We start from the raw sequence: 16,886 nt of genomic DNA, 5'->3' as shown, positions 1-16,886 counted from the left end.
TTTTTTTTAATTTTTATGGTAGCCTTGGGGGACAAAATCAAAAAGGCAAGATATAAAATGAACTATAACTAGCAAGAATTAGAAAAAGTAGTAAGTAATATGATGAGAGAAGAAAAAAAAGGAATAAATAAACTTCTAAACAGTGTGAGGAAAAAATGTTTAAAAGTGGGACTGGGAAAGTTGAAAGGTTTAGTGCATTTCTTTCTTTACTGCTGCTTCTTTAAAAAAAAGGGTTCATGATCATCCTATTAGAGCACTTATGAAGGAACAAAGAGAGTAGTCTTTGAATTAAGCTAAGGCAAAAACAACCTAATACTTAGTAAGTATCTCAAGAAGGAGGCTTAGAAAACAAGTGAGATTCATCCTTGAGTATTTAAGGAACTATTTGGAGCAGACTATTAGAGATTTTTCTTAGAGAATTCAAGGAATTATTATGATTACAGAGCAGTTTGCCCAATTTTCAGTGGAAAACTACAGGAAAAAATAATCCATTTGCAAACACCAAATAGAAGAATTTGTGATAGTCACTATGAACTTTTCAATGATAAATTGTCAAGCATAATTTCATGCCTAAAAGAACAACAGACCTTGTGGCTGGGGAAGAAGCAATAGATGTTATTTTATGACAAACTGCCCCTGTAAATTTCAGATCAACATCTTCATATAGTGGTGGACCGCAAGACCCCCAAAAGCTAGGGAAAAGGAAAAAAAGCAAAGATGCTATGATGGCAGGATTACACAAGTGGGAAGATCAGGGGATTGAAGCTTCTGAGTAAACAGTAGATTAATCCAAGCTTAGGCTTTGTTCATAACATTAGGAATTTCTGGGATTTTTGTTTGAGTTAGAAATGGCAACAGATCTCTAAGAGTCCTCTACTATTTTTTGTTTGTTTGTTTGTTTGTTTGTTTGTTTTTTGGTGAGACTTTCTAGTTGCACAGTGCTTCACCTTTCCAGTTAACTCAGTTTCACTATTTACAATACATGTATAATCTAGAGATATATGTCAATTGGTTGTTTTCATCATGCTGGCTCAAAAACTTCAGAAGGACGAAACTGAATCACTCATGCACCCAAAATCTCTGTATAGTAAGAGAAGATTTTTAGAGGTACAGAAGACAATTATTAGCAGAAGTAAATTCAAATTAATACTTTTAAAAACCCTCTCCTATATTTATTTAAAGAAATTACTTATTTTGAAAAAAACTCTCACTTTTTCCATGAAGCTTTGGAGCGCAAAGCCCATGTCAGGAGAGCCCTAGCATCCTCCTTGAGCATAAAAATTCACGTTAATGAAGTGTGAGATATGTCTATGTAAATATTACCATCTGGAAATACTTACCCTTAGATAAGAACTCTGGTAGCAAACTGTTATTTTGGCATTGTTGAGAAATATATATGATCTGGTGGCTGGAAGCTGAATTTAAACACATTCACCCTCCAAACTTGATGCACTTGTTTTGCAGTCAGGATATCTAGGTTATATTTCCAGAGAAGCTGATAGACTTGTCTCTCTGGGTCTTCAAAATAAAATAGATAGCTTTCTAAAACACAAGCTTAATACGGCTTCTAGGGGGGAAAAAAAATGTTGCCTGTGTATGCTGGAAAGCAGTACATGCTATCTGGCTATAGAACTCCCTTTTGGCTTTTATATTAATTTAAGAATCTTTCTTCCTGCTGGATCTGTCTCTATCTCCCTCTCTCCCTCTAGATTTCTACAATATATTAAAAAAAAAAAAAGTGCAATTGCCTTAGTGCTAGTTTCTAACTTAACTCTGATAGTTCCAAGTGCATGATTAGAATCTAATAAATTATACTAGCAATCCTCATGAATAGCACGTCTTTTTTGCCAAGCAGTGTTAGCTATCAGACCTGTCAGTTATGTGTCACACAAAGCTAGTAAATCATCCTAGACTACTGGCTGTATATTTTTACTATGATAAAATCATCAGTTGCTTCTAAAATATTCATTTTGCAATTGCCTCAATGAGGAAGAATGATCTTTCTGATGCCAGATTGCGTGCTCTTCAGCTCCCAACAGTTTAAGGGGGAGTTCGCATTCAGTTCAAACATTCTAAATTAGCAAATTTTGTTATGAGATTGCCAGACAGAATTATGTCACATCTGATATACTAAGGAGTTGGGATGAGGTTTTCAGCCTTTGGTGTAGCCTCACTGTCAGTCTCACAATGAAGAGAGACTAAAACCACAAATTTGAAAGCCAAAATTGTTACTGCTAGACAAAATGGCTACATCCCTGCGCTCTGTTCATTAACAGATTTGCCTCAGGCTGGACTTTTGTGTTGCACTTAGACTAACCAGACTACAGGCATTATTCTGCTCTATTGCCCAGTAATTTGGGGTTCTTGAGTGATTTAAAAAATGATCATATGACTTGAGTTGCATAATAATAGAATTTGGCCATCCATGAAATAAGGTATTTGAGGGGTATCTGCAGTAATATGATGAAGGAGATGATGGAGATGTTTTTGAAAGAAGCAGCTAGATATGTCCTTTTCCTGAACAAGCAAGCCCACTAGGGCAATAACAGTAGCAAAGGCAAAAATCCTTACAAAATACAAGGGATCATTTCCTTTTCATTGCTTTTAAAAGACACGCTTCATTTCAGACCATGGAACATCATCCATTCAAAGTATGTATGTCGCATAATCCTAATCTGTGGAGCCGCGAATTAAGTATGAATGTTGTGATTCCAGCTGTTTTAATATGAAAACATAAACGTTTAACACTTCATTTAGAACTGAACATTTCAATTAGGTGGATGAGCTGTCACTGAACAGGTTAGGTTTCCTCATGGTCACTGGACTGAATTCGGTACCTACTTGCAGGGACACAAGCCAGTGACCACCTTAGTGTTACGGCTTTTCACAGGTCACATTACCATATTCTGTGGACATAGAAATATGCAAAGAGTGTTAAGTAGCAATCAGGGTATAGCTTTCAGTTCTTAAATTTGCCAGTGTCTCACTGCTTGGGGTCACACAAGTCACCAATGCCTTTCTGTTTCTAAACAACCTCTAAATTTGATTCACCTTTGTATTTCCAATCCTGAGTAGCTGCTTCAGCCAGCTTGCTGGCTTCTGCTTGAAGTACAGTTTTCATCATCTTCAAATTGTAAGGTACTTGTTAAAATGAAAATCTTTACTTCATTTCAGAAGCAGCAGAACTGGAATAATTATTTCTGTTTACATCATCCTTTGAAATTCAAATATAAGCTAAGAACACTGAAGTATTATGAATAAAACTGGTCAACAATAGTGTAGTGTTTTCTTCCATATACTGGAAAAAAAAAATCCTTCAAAAACTTGGCTTGGCAGAAACCAATGTATTTGAAGTGACTCCTACTGATAGGGAAATGCCTAAATGTCCCAGGATGAGCACAGGAGATGGAAATCCAAGTGTGAAAATAGAAATAGGGAGAAAGATGATTAATTTGGATAAGACAGGAAAGAGAGTAGAAGTAACAGTCACATAAAAAAGTAAAAGCTGGAGGAGGGAGGAGGGGCAATTTGATGTCAGACTGAAGTAGGAAGTCTGAAGACAGCAGAAATTGCAAAGGAGAGTGAATGTGTGAAAGTAGACTTTGATTGAAAAGCTGACACCGCAGTGAGATGCCTGAGATAGGTGGTGGCAGAAATACGAGGGTGCTTGAGTGACTAGGCAGGAGGAGCAAAGGTAGAAAAGCAGCAACTAGGTTTGAATATAAGTGCAGGTGATGAGCTCTCCATTTTAACACAAATGAGCATTCTTACTTATTAAGTATTGTATTTGATTAATGAGGCATTAATGTATAATGTTAATGAAAAAGCCAATATCGATATTTATTTCAAAATTAGTTAATAAATATTGCCTGTGCTATTCTCTAGCACAGTACTCATATATGATATTTCTCATTAGGAATAGCAATTATCTTAATATGAAAAGACTACATATGTGCCTCTCTCTAGACTTTGGCATTAATGATGAGATAAAATGCTGTTGATCACCTTGTAGCTGATGGATGACATCCAGCTCACGCTAGTAACAGAATTAGCTGGTAGCTATTTAGTGACCTGAATGAAATAAGGTTTATGTCCATTCAGGCTCCACTGAGCCTATGTGTCCTTTGCAAAATCCAGAATTTATTTCAAACCCAGTTTAAACAAATTCTGAGGAATTCTGATGGAACTGAGAGGAAATAGCTCTTAAGGCTGTCATTGGAGTGAACATCACTTAAATTACCTCGGTCTCAAAGTCTGCCAATCTGACATCATTCACAAATACTGCATTTTTGGAAAATGGAAAGCAGCTTTACTGCAAGAAGAATTTCTCTGCACAGTTTGGGATAATAAGAAATCTATGACTATAGTTATAGGCTTAACAGGTACCATTTGGAATGATTCATGTGTTCTGGTGAGTCATAAAGCTTGTTAGTAGGAATTGCCCTGCTATAAAAGGAAATGTGTGCAATACACCACTTCACTAGTATAATATTAATTTTCTTACTGCTTCAGAGATGTAGCAGTGCTTTGATACCTCTTTCAGATGTCTCATTTTCTTCTTTAAAATTTCTGTTAGAAAAAGGCATACTAAATCACATAGCTTGTACCCCTCAGTGTTTCTTGTTTTCTAGAGAGAGAAGAATTTATTTTTAAAAGGTCCAGTTTATCAGAGCATAAAGACCTGCTTACTGAAGGCAAAAACCATAACTCAAAGGTAGTAAGATGAGGAAAATTGAAAAGGTCATTTAAATTGTTGGCCCGTAAAAAGAGAAGCAGGATGCTGGACATGGAGAAGAGCAGACATGACACAATATTACATTTTCAGTGTAGTGCAGGATGAGATAACCAGTGTAGTTTAAATTAAATAGTTTTAACTGATGAGAAGAAAAGGTAGGTACAGAAAAGGTTAGAAGTGAGAAACAAGAGAGAAAAGCTGTAAGCGTGAGCCTGAAAATTTAAAAGAAGGTAAGTCAGAGAATGAAGACTCTTCCTTCTCTGTGTATTTCTCCCTTCTTTCAATTTCTAAACATTTTTCTTCACTAGTAAGGCAAAACTCTTTTATAGTAACTTTTTTCATTGCTCTCCTCTAATGCAGCTGGTTGCAATTCTTGCAGAAGTTCAGCCTCCAGCTTGCTGTATTGGCATTAGCTTACAAAATGAGCTCCTGTCAAAGCTGAAATACATTCTTGCTCAACAAAGAGCTGTAATCTGGCAATATGCATGAATTTCTTACAATTCTTTTACTTTCCATTGAATATATCAGCTGTCACAGTTATGGGGGCCATTGTGTGGAACTGTTATACCACCTTCTGGTAAGAAAAGTCTTCCCTAGACATGCTCGGGGCAATAACCTCATAGTGAAGGTCATCTCTAATGTGTATTTTTCCAATGTTCCCTGTCTTACTGGAAGAGCATGTTCCATCACCTAAGGGATAATGCTGTATGTTTGGTTCCTAATGACTAATGAGGACTACTGGAGAACATGGTTCATCTTCCCTCTCATCTCTTTTCTAATTCTATCGGGAAAACTTAAGAGGGCCTACAGAGTTAAAGCAGATGGGTAGGGTTCTTCGTGTCTTTGCTTAATGCAATCAATGGGAAGCCTGGCTGTAAGAGTTGCCTTTTCTGTTCAAGCTTCTGGGTTTTTTTATGAATTCAACAAACAAAAGAATTCAGCCACAGTTTGAGAAATCTGCTGCATTGTACAGGAATTCCATTTCTTTGTCATTTAAGTTACTGTACAAAATCACTGCACAATGTTACCAGCAGTTCAAAGAAGAAATGAAAAATAATCTTCTATGCTTGCTCTCCAGGGAAGGCACTTGTTTTTCCTTTCCTTTACAACTCAACAAGAGATCCCAAGTGTTTATTTAATCACTGTGCAAACACAAAATAAGGTGCCTTTAATACAGCAGGTTATTCTGCTAACCTCCAGTCTATTTGAATAATCTAGATATGAATCATGGTCAAGATAATATAATATGAGAAGACACTGTACTAAACTGACACAGTTCAGAATTGAGCAAATTTATGTTAATATGTGCTATTTGATTAAATATTTTAAAGGTGATATAACACTTCCACTTCTAAAAGATATAGTTTATCCAAAATATAAATCTTACCTTCTATTCCATATGAAGTTAATAGTACTTTAATTTGAATCAATGAAGTCAAGGGCAATTACTATAATTACTGTGACCTTTAGTTACATCTTTGTCTTGCTTTAGTTTTGTCTGTAGCTTTTAACTACAATCTTTTGTTATAGCACTTCCACTTGTCTGTGAGCTTTCTAACCATTTTTTTGCATGGTGCACAGAAAAGATAGACAGCTGTATAAGCTGAAGGCTTTCCTTATTTCCATTATGTCAAATTCATTTTGGAAGTAGGCATCAGAAATTGTACAGTCAAATTCATTCTCTGCTAGGGCATCAAGATTGTGCAGTCAAGCTCAGAACAACAGTGCTGCTTTGCTTATTATATAATGCTTCTTAAAGGAATCCAGCCCATTTAATAGAATAAAATAACATCTCTGGTGTGTATTAAATTTTCCTACACACTCATGCAATTTCTTTCTGTATTTTTGTTAGTTTTACTGAGTATTCTTAACACAAACACATTAAATTCATTGAAAGCAGTAATTGGAAGCAGATTTAACCATTTGTAATGAAATCATATCAGGCAAAAATATCACCATACACAATTGTTGTAATTAAAATATTGTTTTGGTGGAAAAGACAGGAAAAAGAGTATTATTCATTTTAGCACTTCATGCTTTCAGACAAAAAACACTTGTTCTTTTTGGCCTGAGGGTAAGAATTTTATTAGAATATGGTGCATATTAATATTTTCTTTCATCAACACTGAATGTCTCTATATAAATATGCTAGTTTTCATCTAGAAGGTTTAGGACTTGATTTTGTTTGCTTTCAAATATTGAGAAAGAATGCTGTGCAGGGCAGGAAGGAGTTAGCCTCTCCAGTTCTTGTTCTGAAGGAAGTTAGATTAGGCGATATAAAGGCCCTTTCTAACTTTAATATCTAATATTCAGTTCTGAGGTCATCTCCCTGGTACTGGTGTGCAAAACAGCATGTAAAAATAACTTCTCATCTACATATTTGGCAACAAATTCATGACTTCTGCAGCTGTGTAGCTACAAGAGTAGGATCACTATTTTGATAATCGGGTGTAAAATCAGGCCCAGTGAACTGTTACCTGTTCAGGCTTACTTAAGTTCATTTATCTAACTTGCTTATCATTTGGTAAAAATACAGAAGATAGAACTGATGTGCTGTTTTCTTTCTGACATTTTTTTTCTCTTGCTGTTCTGACTTCCGCTATTCAGACCTGAAATTCTTCAAGTGACCATCCTAGCCTATATCTTAACAGGCCTCTGCACTTGATTTCAGAGAATTTCCGTCATTATGTCTGCAACTTAGACAGTCATTTCCTCCACAGTAAGCATGCAAAGGGAGGGAAGCAGCCAGTTGCCATTTCAGTGGCTTCCTGTTGTTCTGAGGAAAAGAGAAAAATGTTTAACTTATCTTTGGTGGAATTACTGTCTTATTTTTATATCCTTAATGCTTTATTGGAAATTTAGTTATTGGGTAACACATAGATGGAACAATTGTTTCTCGGAGCAGAAAGAGAATGAGAATGTAGTTCCTTTATTCTTTCATTCATCCTCTCCTTTTACCTTCAGAGAGATTATTATGACTTAATAATGATTTTTAAGACTTTGTGTTCTATGAACACAACTCTTATAATAGGACCACCACCAGATAATCATATACTGCTTGAGAGAGACGTGTATTTTCCTAAAGTCCACAGTCTTTGAGCTTAAGCCTAAAAAATATATGTATATATTTTTAAATTTTTTTCCCGGACCTGCTAGTATCAATCAGATGACATCATCCATATCCTTTTCCCCAAACCAGGAGCTGCGGATCTCAGAAGTCTTTCTTCATGCTTCTCTTCAGTTCATGCTATTGCTTCTTCCTTAGGACTTTCTCAAGGACTGTATATATATAAAGAAAAAAATGCTAAGAGAAATGGCAAGCTTTTTATTACAGGAGAGGTGATTGGGCTTTAAAATGTTCTTCTCCAAAGATCCTGAATCTCAGTTAAGGTTTCCTTTATAGCATGATATAGCCACTGTGCTACCTAAACTTGAGGACTCTTGCTTCGGTCTTCCAGAATGCCAAAGCTGGGCTACAGCGCTGAGTTAACAAGTAGTTATACTTACTACTAGTACACCTGTGCCCCATAGCAACACAACATTATGTAAGTGGCTTAATATCCTCACTGAATAAGGATAAGGCCACAGCAGCTCTTCCTGTTTTCTCCATTCAGAAAGTCTGTTGTAAACTAAGTCCTAATTGATACTACATTCATCTGTAGGTAATATCAGTGTCATGCATTATAATATATTATACTTTATGGCACTGAAAACTGTGATTTTCTCCTTCTACTCTTGTAGAATGCACTTAATTATTGCCCTGTGTAATACTATATTCCTAGACTGAGTTTCAGTGAGTTTTTTGCAGAGGTCTGTGTTAGTCTTGCCATCCACAGAGCCACATAACTTCGATAAGTTTATCTGAACCGTTGACTCCATTATGTGCAAAGCTTCCACCTTCCTTACATCTGTGGATTTCAAACAGGAAGATGGGAGAGCTGAGAACTCTCGTGTTAGACAAATTATGAAGTTGATCATCATTCATTTGTGCTATGCTCAGAATTTCTTTTCAGGGCATTTGAGTTTTACCTGCTAATCCAGGTATTTACTTTTCTGTACACAGTCCTTTACACACTTCAGATCACAGAAATGTTGCAGAAATTTTCAGAATGTGCCTATGAGTGTATATGATCCAAAGACACCAATACATAGCAATACCAGAACACTGAATAATAGTCATGGCTTACCTTTAGATTGTCTGTATCAGGGTAACAATATGGGCATCCATACATACCTCTCCATGAAGTATTATATTCTGGCAGAGACATCTGCTTTGAATGTTTCCTTAGGTGTGGCAATCTTCCAGCCTGAACTTCTGCTGCGAGATGCCCACCTTGCAGCAGCTACTTTATGCTCTTAAAATGTTGCATCCCTGTATATACTCTACCAGCTCTCCTCTCTCCTGTCTGCTGAGATGCCTCTTCTTGTGAAAAAGTCACTGCAGGGGACGGTGGCTTGGCACTGTGCTTATGCTCTACATGCTGCCCAAAAGCATCTAGAATACATGCACAGGTCAAGAAAGCATCACCAGCAATGGTTTGTGATTTCAGGTGACTGGTATTCATACCCATCCACTGTGGAATACATGTATGGGCAAAATAATGCAAGGAAATCCAGCTGTTGTTCTGCAACATAACTAATTATTCACTTTTTCATTCACGTCATTACTGTGACTGTAAAATCGCTCTTGTTTGCCTGGGGATATGAGCAAGGTCAGATTTCAGAAGATAATATTCTGTTTTGAAAGTTATGTGTTTCCCTTCTGAATCTGAAGGTAAGCCACTGTATAAAAATCATGGTTTGGCAAAACCCTAGACCATCTCTAACTTTGAATGATATTAAAATAATATAGACAGTTGAACTTCAGACTTAATTTTTATTAGAGCAGGAAAGCTGATTTTTATGGAGAAGATGGATTGAAGTATTAAGCAATCTTCAAATATATAGCTGAAAAAAAGTTTTTGAGGGGAAAAAAGGATGGATTGTTTAGGAAAAAATGGGGGGGGGTTTACCTACATTGCCATAAAGGGAAGAGGAAAAAAAAATAAAAAAGAGGGAAGATATTTTTCCAGACAGACCTAATGAGGAAARCTTGCATTCTTATGGAATCATGTTTTCAGATATGTGATATCTCGGCTAGACAATCGTGTTCCAGTACACAGTCAAAAGTACTATAGCATAGCATGATCTTTTAGATCAGAAACTATGAGATTTCCTGTGTTGTATGTTATTACTATCAAAAAAATCTTTTCTCTGAGCATAATAATTTAAATATTGGATTCACACATTATTAAGGACTAGATTTTGTCATACAATAATAAATGTGTGTTTCCAAAGCATCATGTTCTCTAAGATTTGATGAACGACGGCAAGTTAAAATGTGTCAGCTTCTAAATGTTATCCAAAATAATCAAAATAAATCTATTTGTACTAGATTTCATCATCGTTATTTGTAAAGTTCTGTAGAATCCATTTTATTTTTGTGCAGCATTAAAAAGTTATTAAAAGTTAAATAAAATAAAATCCATATTTTCAATATATGCTTAGCCATTTTATGTTGGTATGTGATAAAAATAAACACAGAARTAGTTGCTAATATTGAGAATTTGGGACCCATGCTCATGCCTGTTTGCCTGCGAAATCTGTGGTATCTCACTCTCTTTTTTTTGTTCTTTTTTTCTATATTTTTTTCTTTTATTTTCTTGAGCAATAGGAAATGGAAATCTTTAGAAATAAATAGGGAAAAGAAAAGAAAATCACACATACTTCAATAACACTCCCCTTGGAGAAAAAGATTCATATTACTGCAGCAGTTAATAATTCTATAAATTAGRCAGAGAAGGGATTTGATCCCGAGTCTTCCTCAGAGTGGGATGTGGGCATGTTTATGGACGATTGCTGTGGAAGCAGGGACAGAGTAAGGGGAGCTCGTTAGGAGAGGGCTGTTTATCTTTGTCAAAACTAGCTCATGGGCCTCTAGAAAGTTTTGACTTAGTTTGATTAAGATTTTATCATCAAAGATGTTTTCTTGAAGAATTTCTGTTCAGCTTTCCTTTTCGGGTGCCTTCCTCTGTGTCTTATTGTCATATATACTAACACCCATGGCGTCTCTTCCTTGGGATGCTGCTGGCAAAACTTTYCACACCAGATCTGCAAACCAAGGGAGCTTTGAAGCTGCCCACTACTCCTATGAGTGGATTCTTGCTTCATTCTTCTATGTCCAGCTTCCACTACTTACTCAGCACAAAACCGTTGTTCAGGAGTCAGAGGAACCTACGTCCAACTGCCAGAGGTGGCTAAGCTGCACCTGGTRGCAACTCCATAGCAATATAGGAGAATCTACATAGACAATAGGAGAAGGGATGGCATGAAAAGAAGATGGAAGTTCTTTGACCAGTAGTTTTTGCTAGAGATGYTCTATGTATCTCCAGGTTCTCCTGGAGCTAAAGACTGGCCTTGCAGAGTCTGGCTGAAAAAGCCAGTTTCCTTATCTGCAATGTTCTTCTGTGACCTTTGAGCACAGCAGAGAATTTAAGTTTTAAACCTTATGTTTAAAATGAAATCGACAGATGAAGAGACTACCACAAATATAAACTCAATCGAGCCGAAAACCCCAAACAGTGGCTGCAGAAGAATACGCACAGATATGCATATACAAGCTATGGTGTTCTCATACAAATTCTCACGGCCAGCCTTCTGAGTTTGTGGCTTTACTTTGGCATTTGAGCAAACTGACTTCCGTGTCAATCAGATATTAAACAGAAAACCTCTGTCTTTCTGCCTAATGTTAAGCTACTCAGATCTGTTGTTGCTGGCATTTCTCCTGTAGGTGAATGGTATTGATCTTCGAGGTGCTACCCATGAGCAAGCTGCAGCTGCACTAAAAGGAGCGGGGCAGACGGTAACAATCATAGCACAATACCAGCCGGAGGGTAAGTAAAATAATAAACTTAAGGACATAWGGTAAAAGATAAGTGCTTTAAGCCACCCATTTAAAAGGATGAGGCTGCTGTAACTAGTGCTTTTCTCCGCTATCATTAGAAGTAATTCAGAATGAAAATTCAAGTGACAGTTCTATTCCAAAGAAGTGGCTATATTTTTATTGTATATTTTGCTTTTAGAAGTGTTTTATGCAACTGTAAGAATTATCTTCAAATGTCCATATAATAAGACAGTAATCAGTACATAGTTTATCATTTTATTTCATTTTATTTTCATGATTGCTTATTCTATGTTCTTTTCTCTTTTCTTGGAGATAAATAGTGCAAAAAAGAAGTTAACAATGAACAGTAATGCCAGGAAGATCTGAACATGTCCCAGAGAGCCATRATCATAATTAAACAAAGATAATCTCTTCCTGGTGAATTCCAGCAGCCTGTCATTATTACTATTGGATGACTGTGTCCTTGTAGCTCCAGGAGAATTAGCCCTGCATAGCAAGTATTTACAAGAGAAACATGCTAAATGAAACTATTGACAGKAAATTTAGCAAAATATCAGACATTTAGGATGGAATTTATCTCACCCAGCTTTTGATGTCTAATATTTAGCTGTCTAGGGTTTCAACGAATCAGTTGGGCTCTGTTTCAGCAGAGAGAAGTAGACACTGATTGATCTTACCAGTCCAGAGTTAAATGACAGAGCTCCGTCTCATTGTCCGCAYGCTACATTTCTTAATATGAACTTTCTGATAGGAGCTAGAGATCATTTTCCTTCACTGCAGTTGTTACTGTGAACTTTTCTCCAGGTGAATTCTGTCCCTACAAATATCTGTGAAGATTCGCTGGCATCATTTTATCAGTTTTCAGTAAGCATTGAAATAACTAAATTTAGAAGTACTACTATGACSTCTCAGTGCAAGTCGTTGGTTCTGCCTACTTGTACCTGCCTAGAGCACATGCAGGTCCCAGGTGAAACAGTGCAGTTTTAATAGTAGGTTCTGCTGGTCATTTTTTTTCAGAGACACTGGTAAGATGAATTAGCACTGCCATGGTTTACGCCACATGATACCTTCTTTTGGTTCTCTGAATCCTGATGGTAGCACACAAAGAGAAAAAAAGTTTAGCCAAACTTACAGTTGTGCTTCAGATCTGGTATCAKGCACCCATTTATGTGCTTATCTGCACTTGAGTCAGCAAGCAAAATAAATTAGACCACACTAGGAAATGCACAGATGAGAGCAAAGGAAATTGTAGAAGTGTTTATATTTTGTTAAATAAGTGGAACATCTTCATCTAAAAATGCATAAGCAATAATCAGAGTTATTTCAAAGAAAATTATTGAAAAGCAATTTYATTACAGATAGGCAGCCACAGTGGATTTTCAATAAAAACATGTTCCCATTAGTTTAGTTTAGTGGTAGTCTCGCTTGCTGTCTGGTATTTTATACTGTAATTATCACCATGGTGTCTGAGTACTTACAGCAATCAAGGGCATTTCAGAATGTGCTGTTGTTAATGCACAGAACAYACATTGCTTGACAAATTTTCCTTTTATATTTGAATTTGCAGTTGATGTACTTTTCCCCTGTATTTTACCATACCAGCTCCATACTCATCAAAGTCAGTTTTGGCAAATCTGTAATTCAAATACTGCTTATTAATCCAATCAAATATTATATTGCCTGTTTATTCCACTCTATTCTTCTGTTTAGGGCAGACYAGTCCAGACTGCATGGCTCAGTGTCACTCAAACATAGCCAGTTTTCTGTTTCACCCAAATCATTCAGGGCACAGAAGAAAGTGAGGTTGAATGACGAACAGTGCCCTAAACTTAATGTTTTTATGGGAAATGATTGAATTTGTTCAAGTAGTGAGGGGAGCTTGAGTTCCATACTTTCTCATACCACTTGAGGCGCTCAGTAATCACCCACCCTGTTGTGTCTTACTGCTGAAGAATTTCATTTTATTCTGAGATGCTGGTTAATGTGAACTGTGTAGATACAGATGTAAAATGAAGTATTTCACTCTTAAAAAAAAACACAATAGCAAAGCAACTTGAAACAGGTTTAAAAGATCTATTTAAATAACCTTGGCAGAGAATTATTTAAGAATTTATGGATCATGCAGAAAGATAAACATGTTCTAGCTGTGTCGACATAAATATTTAACTTATTGTAAAGATCCTGCACAACTCTTTTTCTCCTTTCTATGTAATTTTTACTTGATTCTTTATTCATCCTATCTTACCATGAAACATATATTGGAATTACTTTTAAAATGTTTCTAAAACCAGTAAAGTGCCTAAGCAAAGTAGACTTGTAGCTTGATTTTTTCCATTTTCACACTAAAAGCTCTAAGTTGTTACTACAGCCTCAGAATTTTAAGGAGATCCAGGAATAGCTACTGCAAATGCAGTAAATGATACCTTTTTTTTTGTCTTTTCCAGCTTTTTAAGCCTTTGCGTCTTGCTGCAAACTAAAACATCAATAAGAACTTTAGCTATTTATATTTCTGATATTAAGTGATAATTATATAAGTGCAAGTCCATTTTAAAAGCCAACTGATGATTAGCAATTAAAAATTTCAGTGCAAAAAATTTATGTACCAATAATTTAGTGTTTACGTACTAAAGAAAAAACTACAACATGCTTACTTACCTTTTCAATAATATGATGTCTCCAAACTGAATAAGGTACTTCACTGTGGGATCAAGATGAGGCAAATACTATAAAAACAACTTTCAAAGTTTAAATCTCCCTTTCCTTAAACAGTCAAAAGTTYATCTGAGCCTCATATGAACTCCCCTCACATTTTTGTATATAGACCTGGCGGCAAATCTTGAGTAGCTTCTCCTCCAGATATTGTGGCGCTTTGTTTTCTCATCTTGTCTAGAATAAACATACACAGAGGCAAAGTATAACAGTACCACAAAGCTCTGAATGCTGGTTGCTGATGGTGTTTATCTGAACCCCTTTGCCCGGCCAAAAGCAGCGTTGGAAATAGGAGGAAAATCCATGAAAGAGCAAAGATACGGTGAACAGAGGGAGAACGGAGGATACAAAGAGTGAGTTGCATGAGAAGGAGAGCTGAATGGAAGTACAGGGGGTACAATGAAGAATGGAGAACAATTCCCTTTCCCTAGCTCTTCTGCTCTTTAATCCCTGTTTTCCTCAGGTACCTCACCTTTATCKTCTCTCATCTCTCTGAGAAACAAAATAAGAGATAAAAGAGGTATGAAAGTCCAAACGGAAATACAAATTCTTTGAACAAAACATGTGGAAATTAGGAGGAAGAAAGAAGAGAATCACAGACATTAAAAAATCAGAGCTTGACAGTGAGAGTGTATCTCTAAGAACAAGAGCTATAGCAGGATTTTTTGAGATATCCCTTACTTTTATTTTAAAAYCTGAAAACAACCTGTGCGCTGTATCTTATGTATTGTGTAAACAGGTCAAGTAGTGCTGAGCATCACGATCTGTAATGATCATGCAGGGTTATGCATGTATCCAGTTTTAAGTGCACTAGCTATTCTGTGGGCTTCAAAAAGACGACTTTGGTGCATTCACATGCTGCTTACATCTCCGGTGCACAGTTTAAATTGAATTAAAGAAAATTTAAGGACCAAAACCACTTAGAACAAAACTAGAAGAGGAACTAATCACTTACAATTAGCTTTGCTCTCAAATTTTTAATATTCTGAGAAGCATTTTTGCTCTCCTCCATGCTTAGGAGCTCTTTCAGATCTTTTAAAACATTGTACAAACTTGGAGCTAGTGAGTTGTCACTTCTCTTCTGCAAAATAAAAGCTTGTCCCTGCAGAATAATCTTAGAAAGGTGGAGCAATGTGTCCTCACTAAACAATTAATTGGAAATTAAAATGGGAATATAGACTGCATASGGAAATATATTTTACCCTTCTAGGCTTTTAGGCAATACCTATTTTGATTTTAGTGGCAGCAATGATAAACTACAGCCCAGTATGGAAGGAATTAAGAAAAAAATATTTGGTTAGTGAAACTGAAACACATTTTTAAAGGAAGAGGAGCTTCACCTGAAATAGAAACAATTCATCCTAAAAGTCGTGGGTTGGGAGCAGGAGGCAGAGGGGGAGTGAGGGAGACAGAAAACTGAACTCCATAATGGAACTTCTAAAAAGCTTTGCTTTACATTTTATTCTTAAGTGCTTCTAGTCCTTCCTCGTGCAGCACTGTGAAAGACATTGAATTTAGTCCTAAGATTTCTGCAAATTATTCCGTGTCAGTGGCCTGTAAGCTGCTCTGTGCTGCATTGCAGTGTCTCTGCAGCTATTCCTCTACAGCAGTCCCTGGAAAACCCTTGAACCAGTCTGAAGTTTCACATGAGCCAATTAACTCCCTATCCTAACAGCTCACATATGGGGAAAACCTTCCTCAATTACAGTTTGATTAGACCAGCTGTCAATGCAGAGGTCAAAAAGTTGTTACAGCAAGAKAATTTTGGCTTTCTGCCTTTTTGAGGTAGCTATTAGCTGCTTGCTTAGTGACACTGTGAACAGCAAGGAGCTCTGAGCCTGGTAGAAAGAGGGTCTCAGAGAGATATTGTGATAAGCAGCATCTTTCTTTGCAAACATCAGGTATGGAAGTTACTGGAGAACTGTACCTACAATTATAAAGCATCTCATGGCAGTGATGGTAATAAATTCACTTCTTTTGTTCCTGAATCTGGGAGGCTCAGAGAACATATTGTAACAGACCCAGCTTTGATGAGCTGCAACAGCTTTACAACAGCATAGTCCTTTTCTTATAACCTCATCTGACTAATGATGCATGAAATCTTCTGCTTTTAAAATATCAGAGTACAAATCCAGGGATCACTGTCAAAGGTGTCATCTTGAACAAATTTGTGGGTATCTTTTAGCTCCTTCCTCCATTTCATTCCCTGTCCCTGCCTCTCAAAGTTAAACACGTTTCCTGTTTTGGTATAACAATAACATATATTTCTGATTCAAATGCTTAACCTTTCTAGCTGCTGCGTAAATAAAGTAGATACAAAATATTTGGGAAGAATAAATAATTTCATTTTCATCCCTGTGTAGGTATTGTCTGTACTTTGAAATGTTCTCATGTTAAGGGCCTTTTTTCTCAGCTGTTGAAAATCAATGTTGCTTAGATAACTTGGATAAAGTTGCATCGATTTACAGCAGTTGGCTTTCATTATCTAGAAGCCACTGT

At 36.5% G+C, this 16,886-nt stretch overlaps 1 protein-coding gene across 1 annotated transcript in view; it reads left to right on the top strand.

The window, feature by feature from the left end:
• DLG2 (discs large MAGUK scaffold protein 2) overlaps window positions 1-16,886 on the top strand; it is a 1,005,691-nt gene that overhangs the window by 783,850 nt on the left and 204,955 nt on the right. Inside the window, exon 19 of the mRNA XM_085306235.1 lies at window positions 11,565-11,667. Within this exon, the coding sequence (XP_085162361.1) occupies window positions 11,565-11,667 (103 nt within the window). The remainder of the gene's footprint in view (window positions 1-11,564; window positions 11,668-16,886) is intronic.

The sequence above is a fragment of the Rhea americana genome, unplaced genomic scaffold (assembly GCF_003343005.1).
Source record: "Rhea americana isolate MKP2758 unplaced genomic scaffold, rheAme1 scaffold_235, whole genome shotgun sequence".
NCBI lineage: Eukaryota > Metazoa > Chordata > Aves > Rheiformes > Rheidae > Rhea > Rhea americana.
This window is presented reverse-complemented; position numbering and strand designations above follow the sequence as displayed.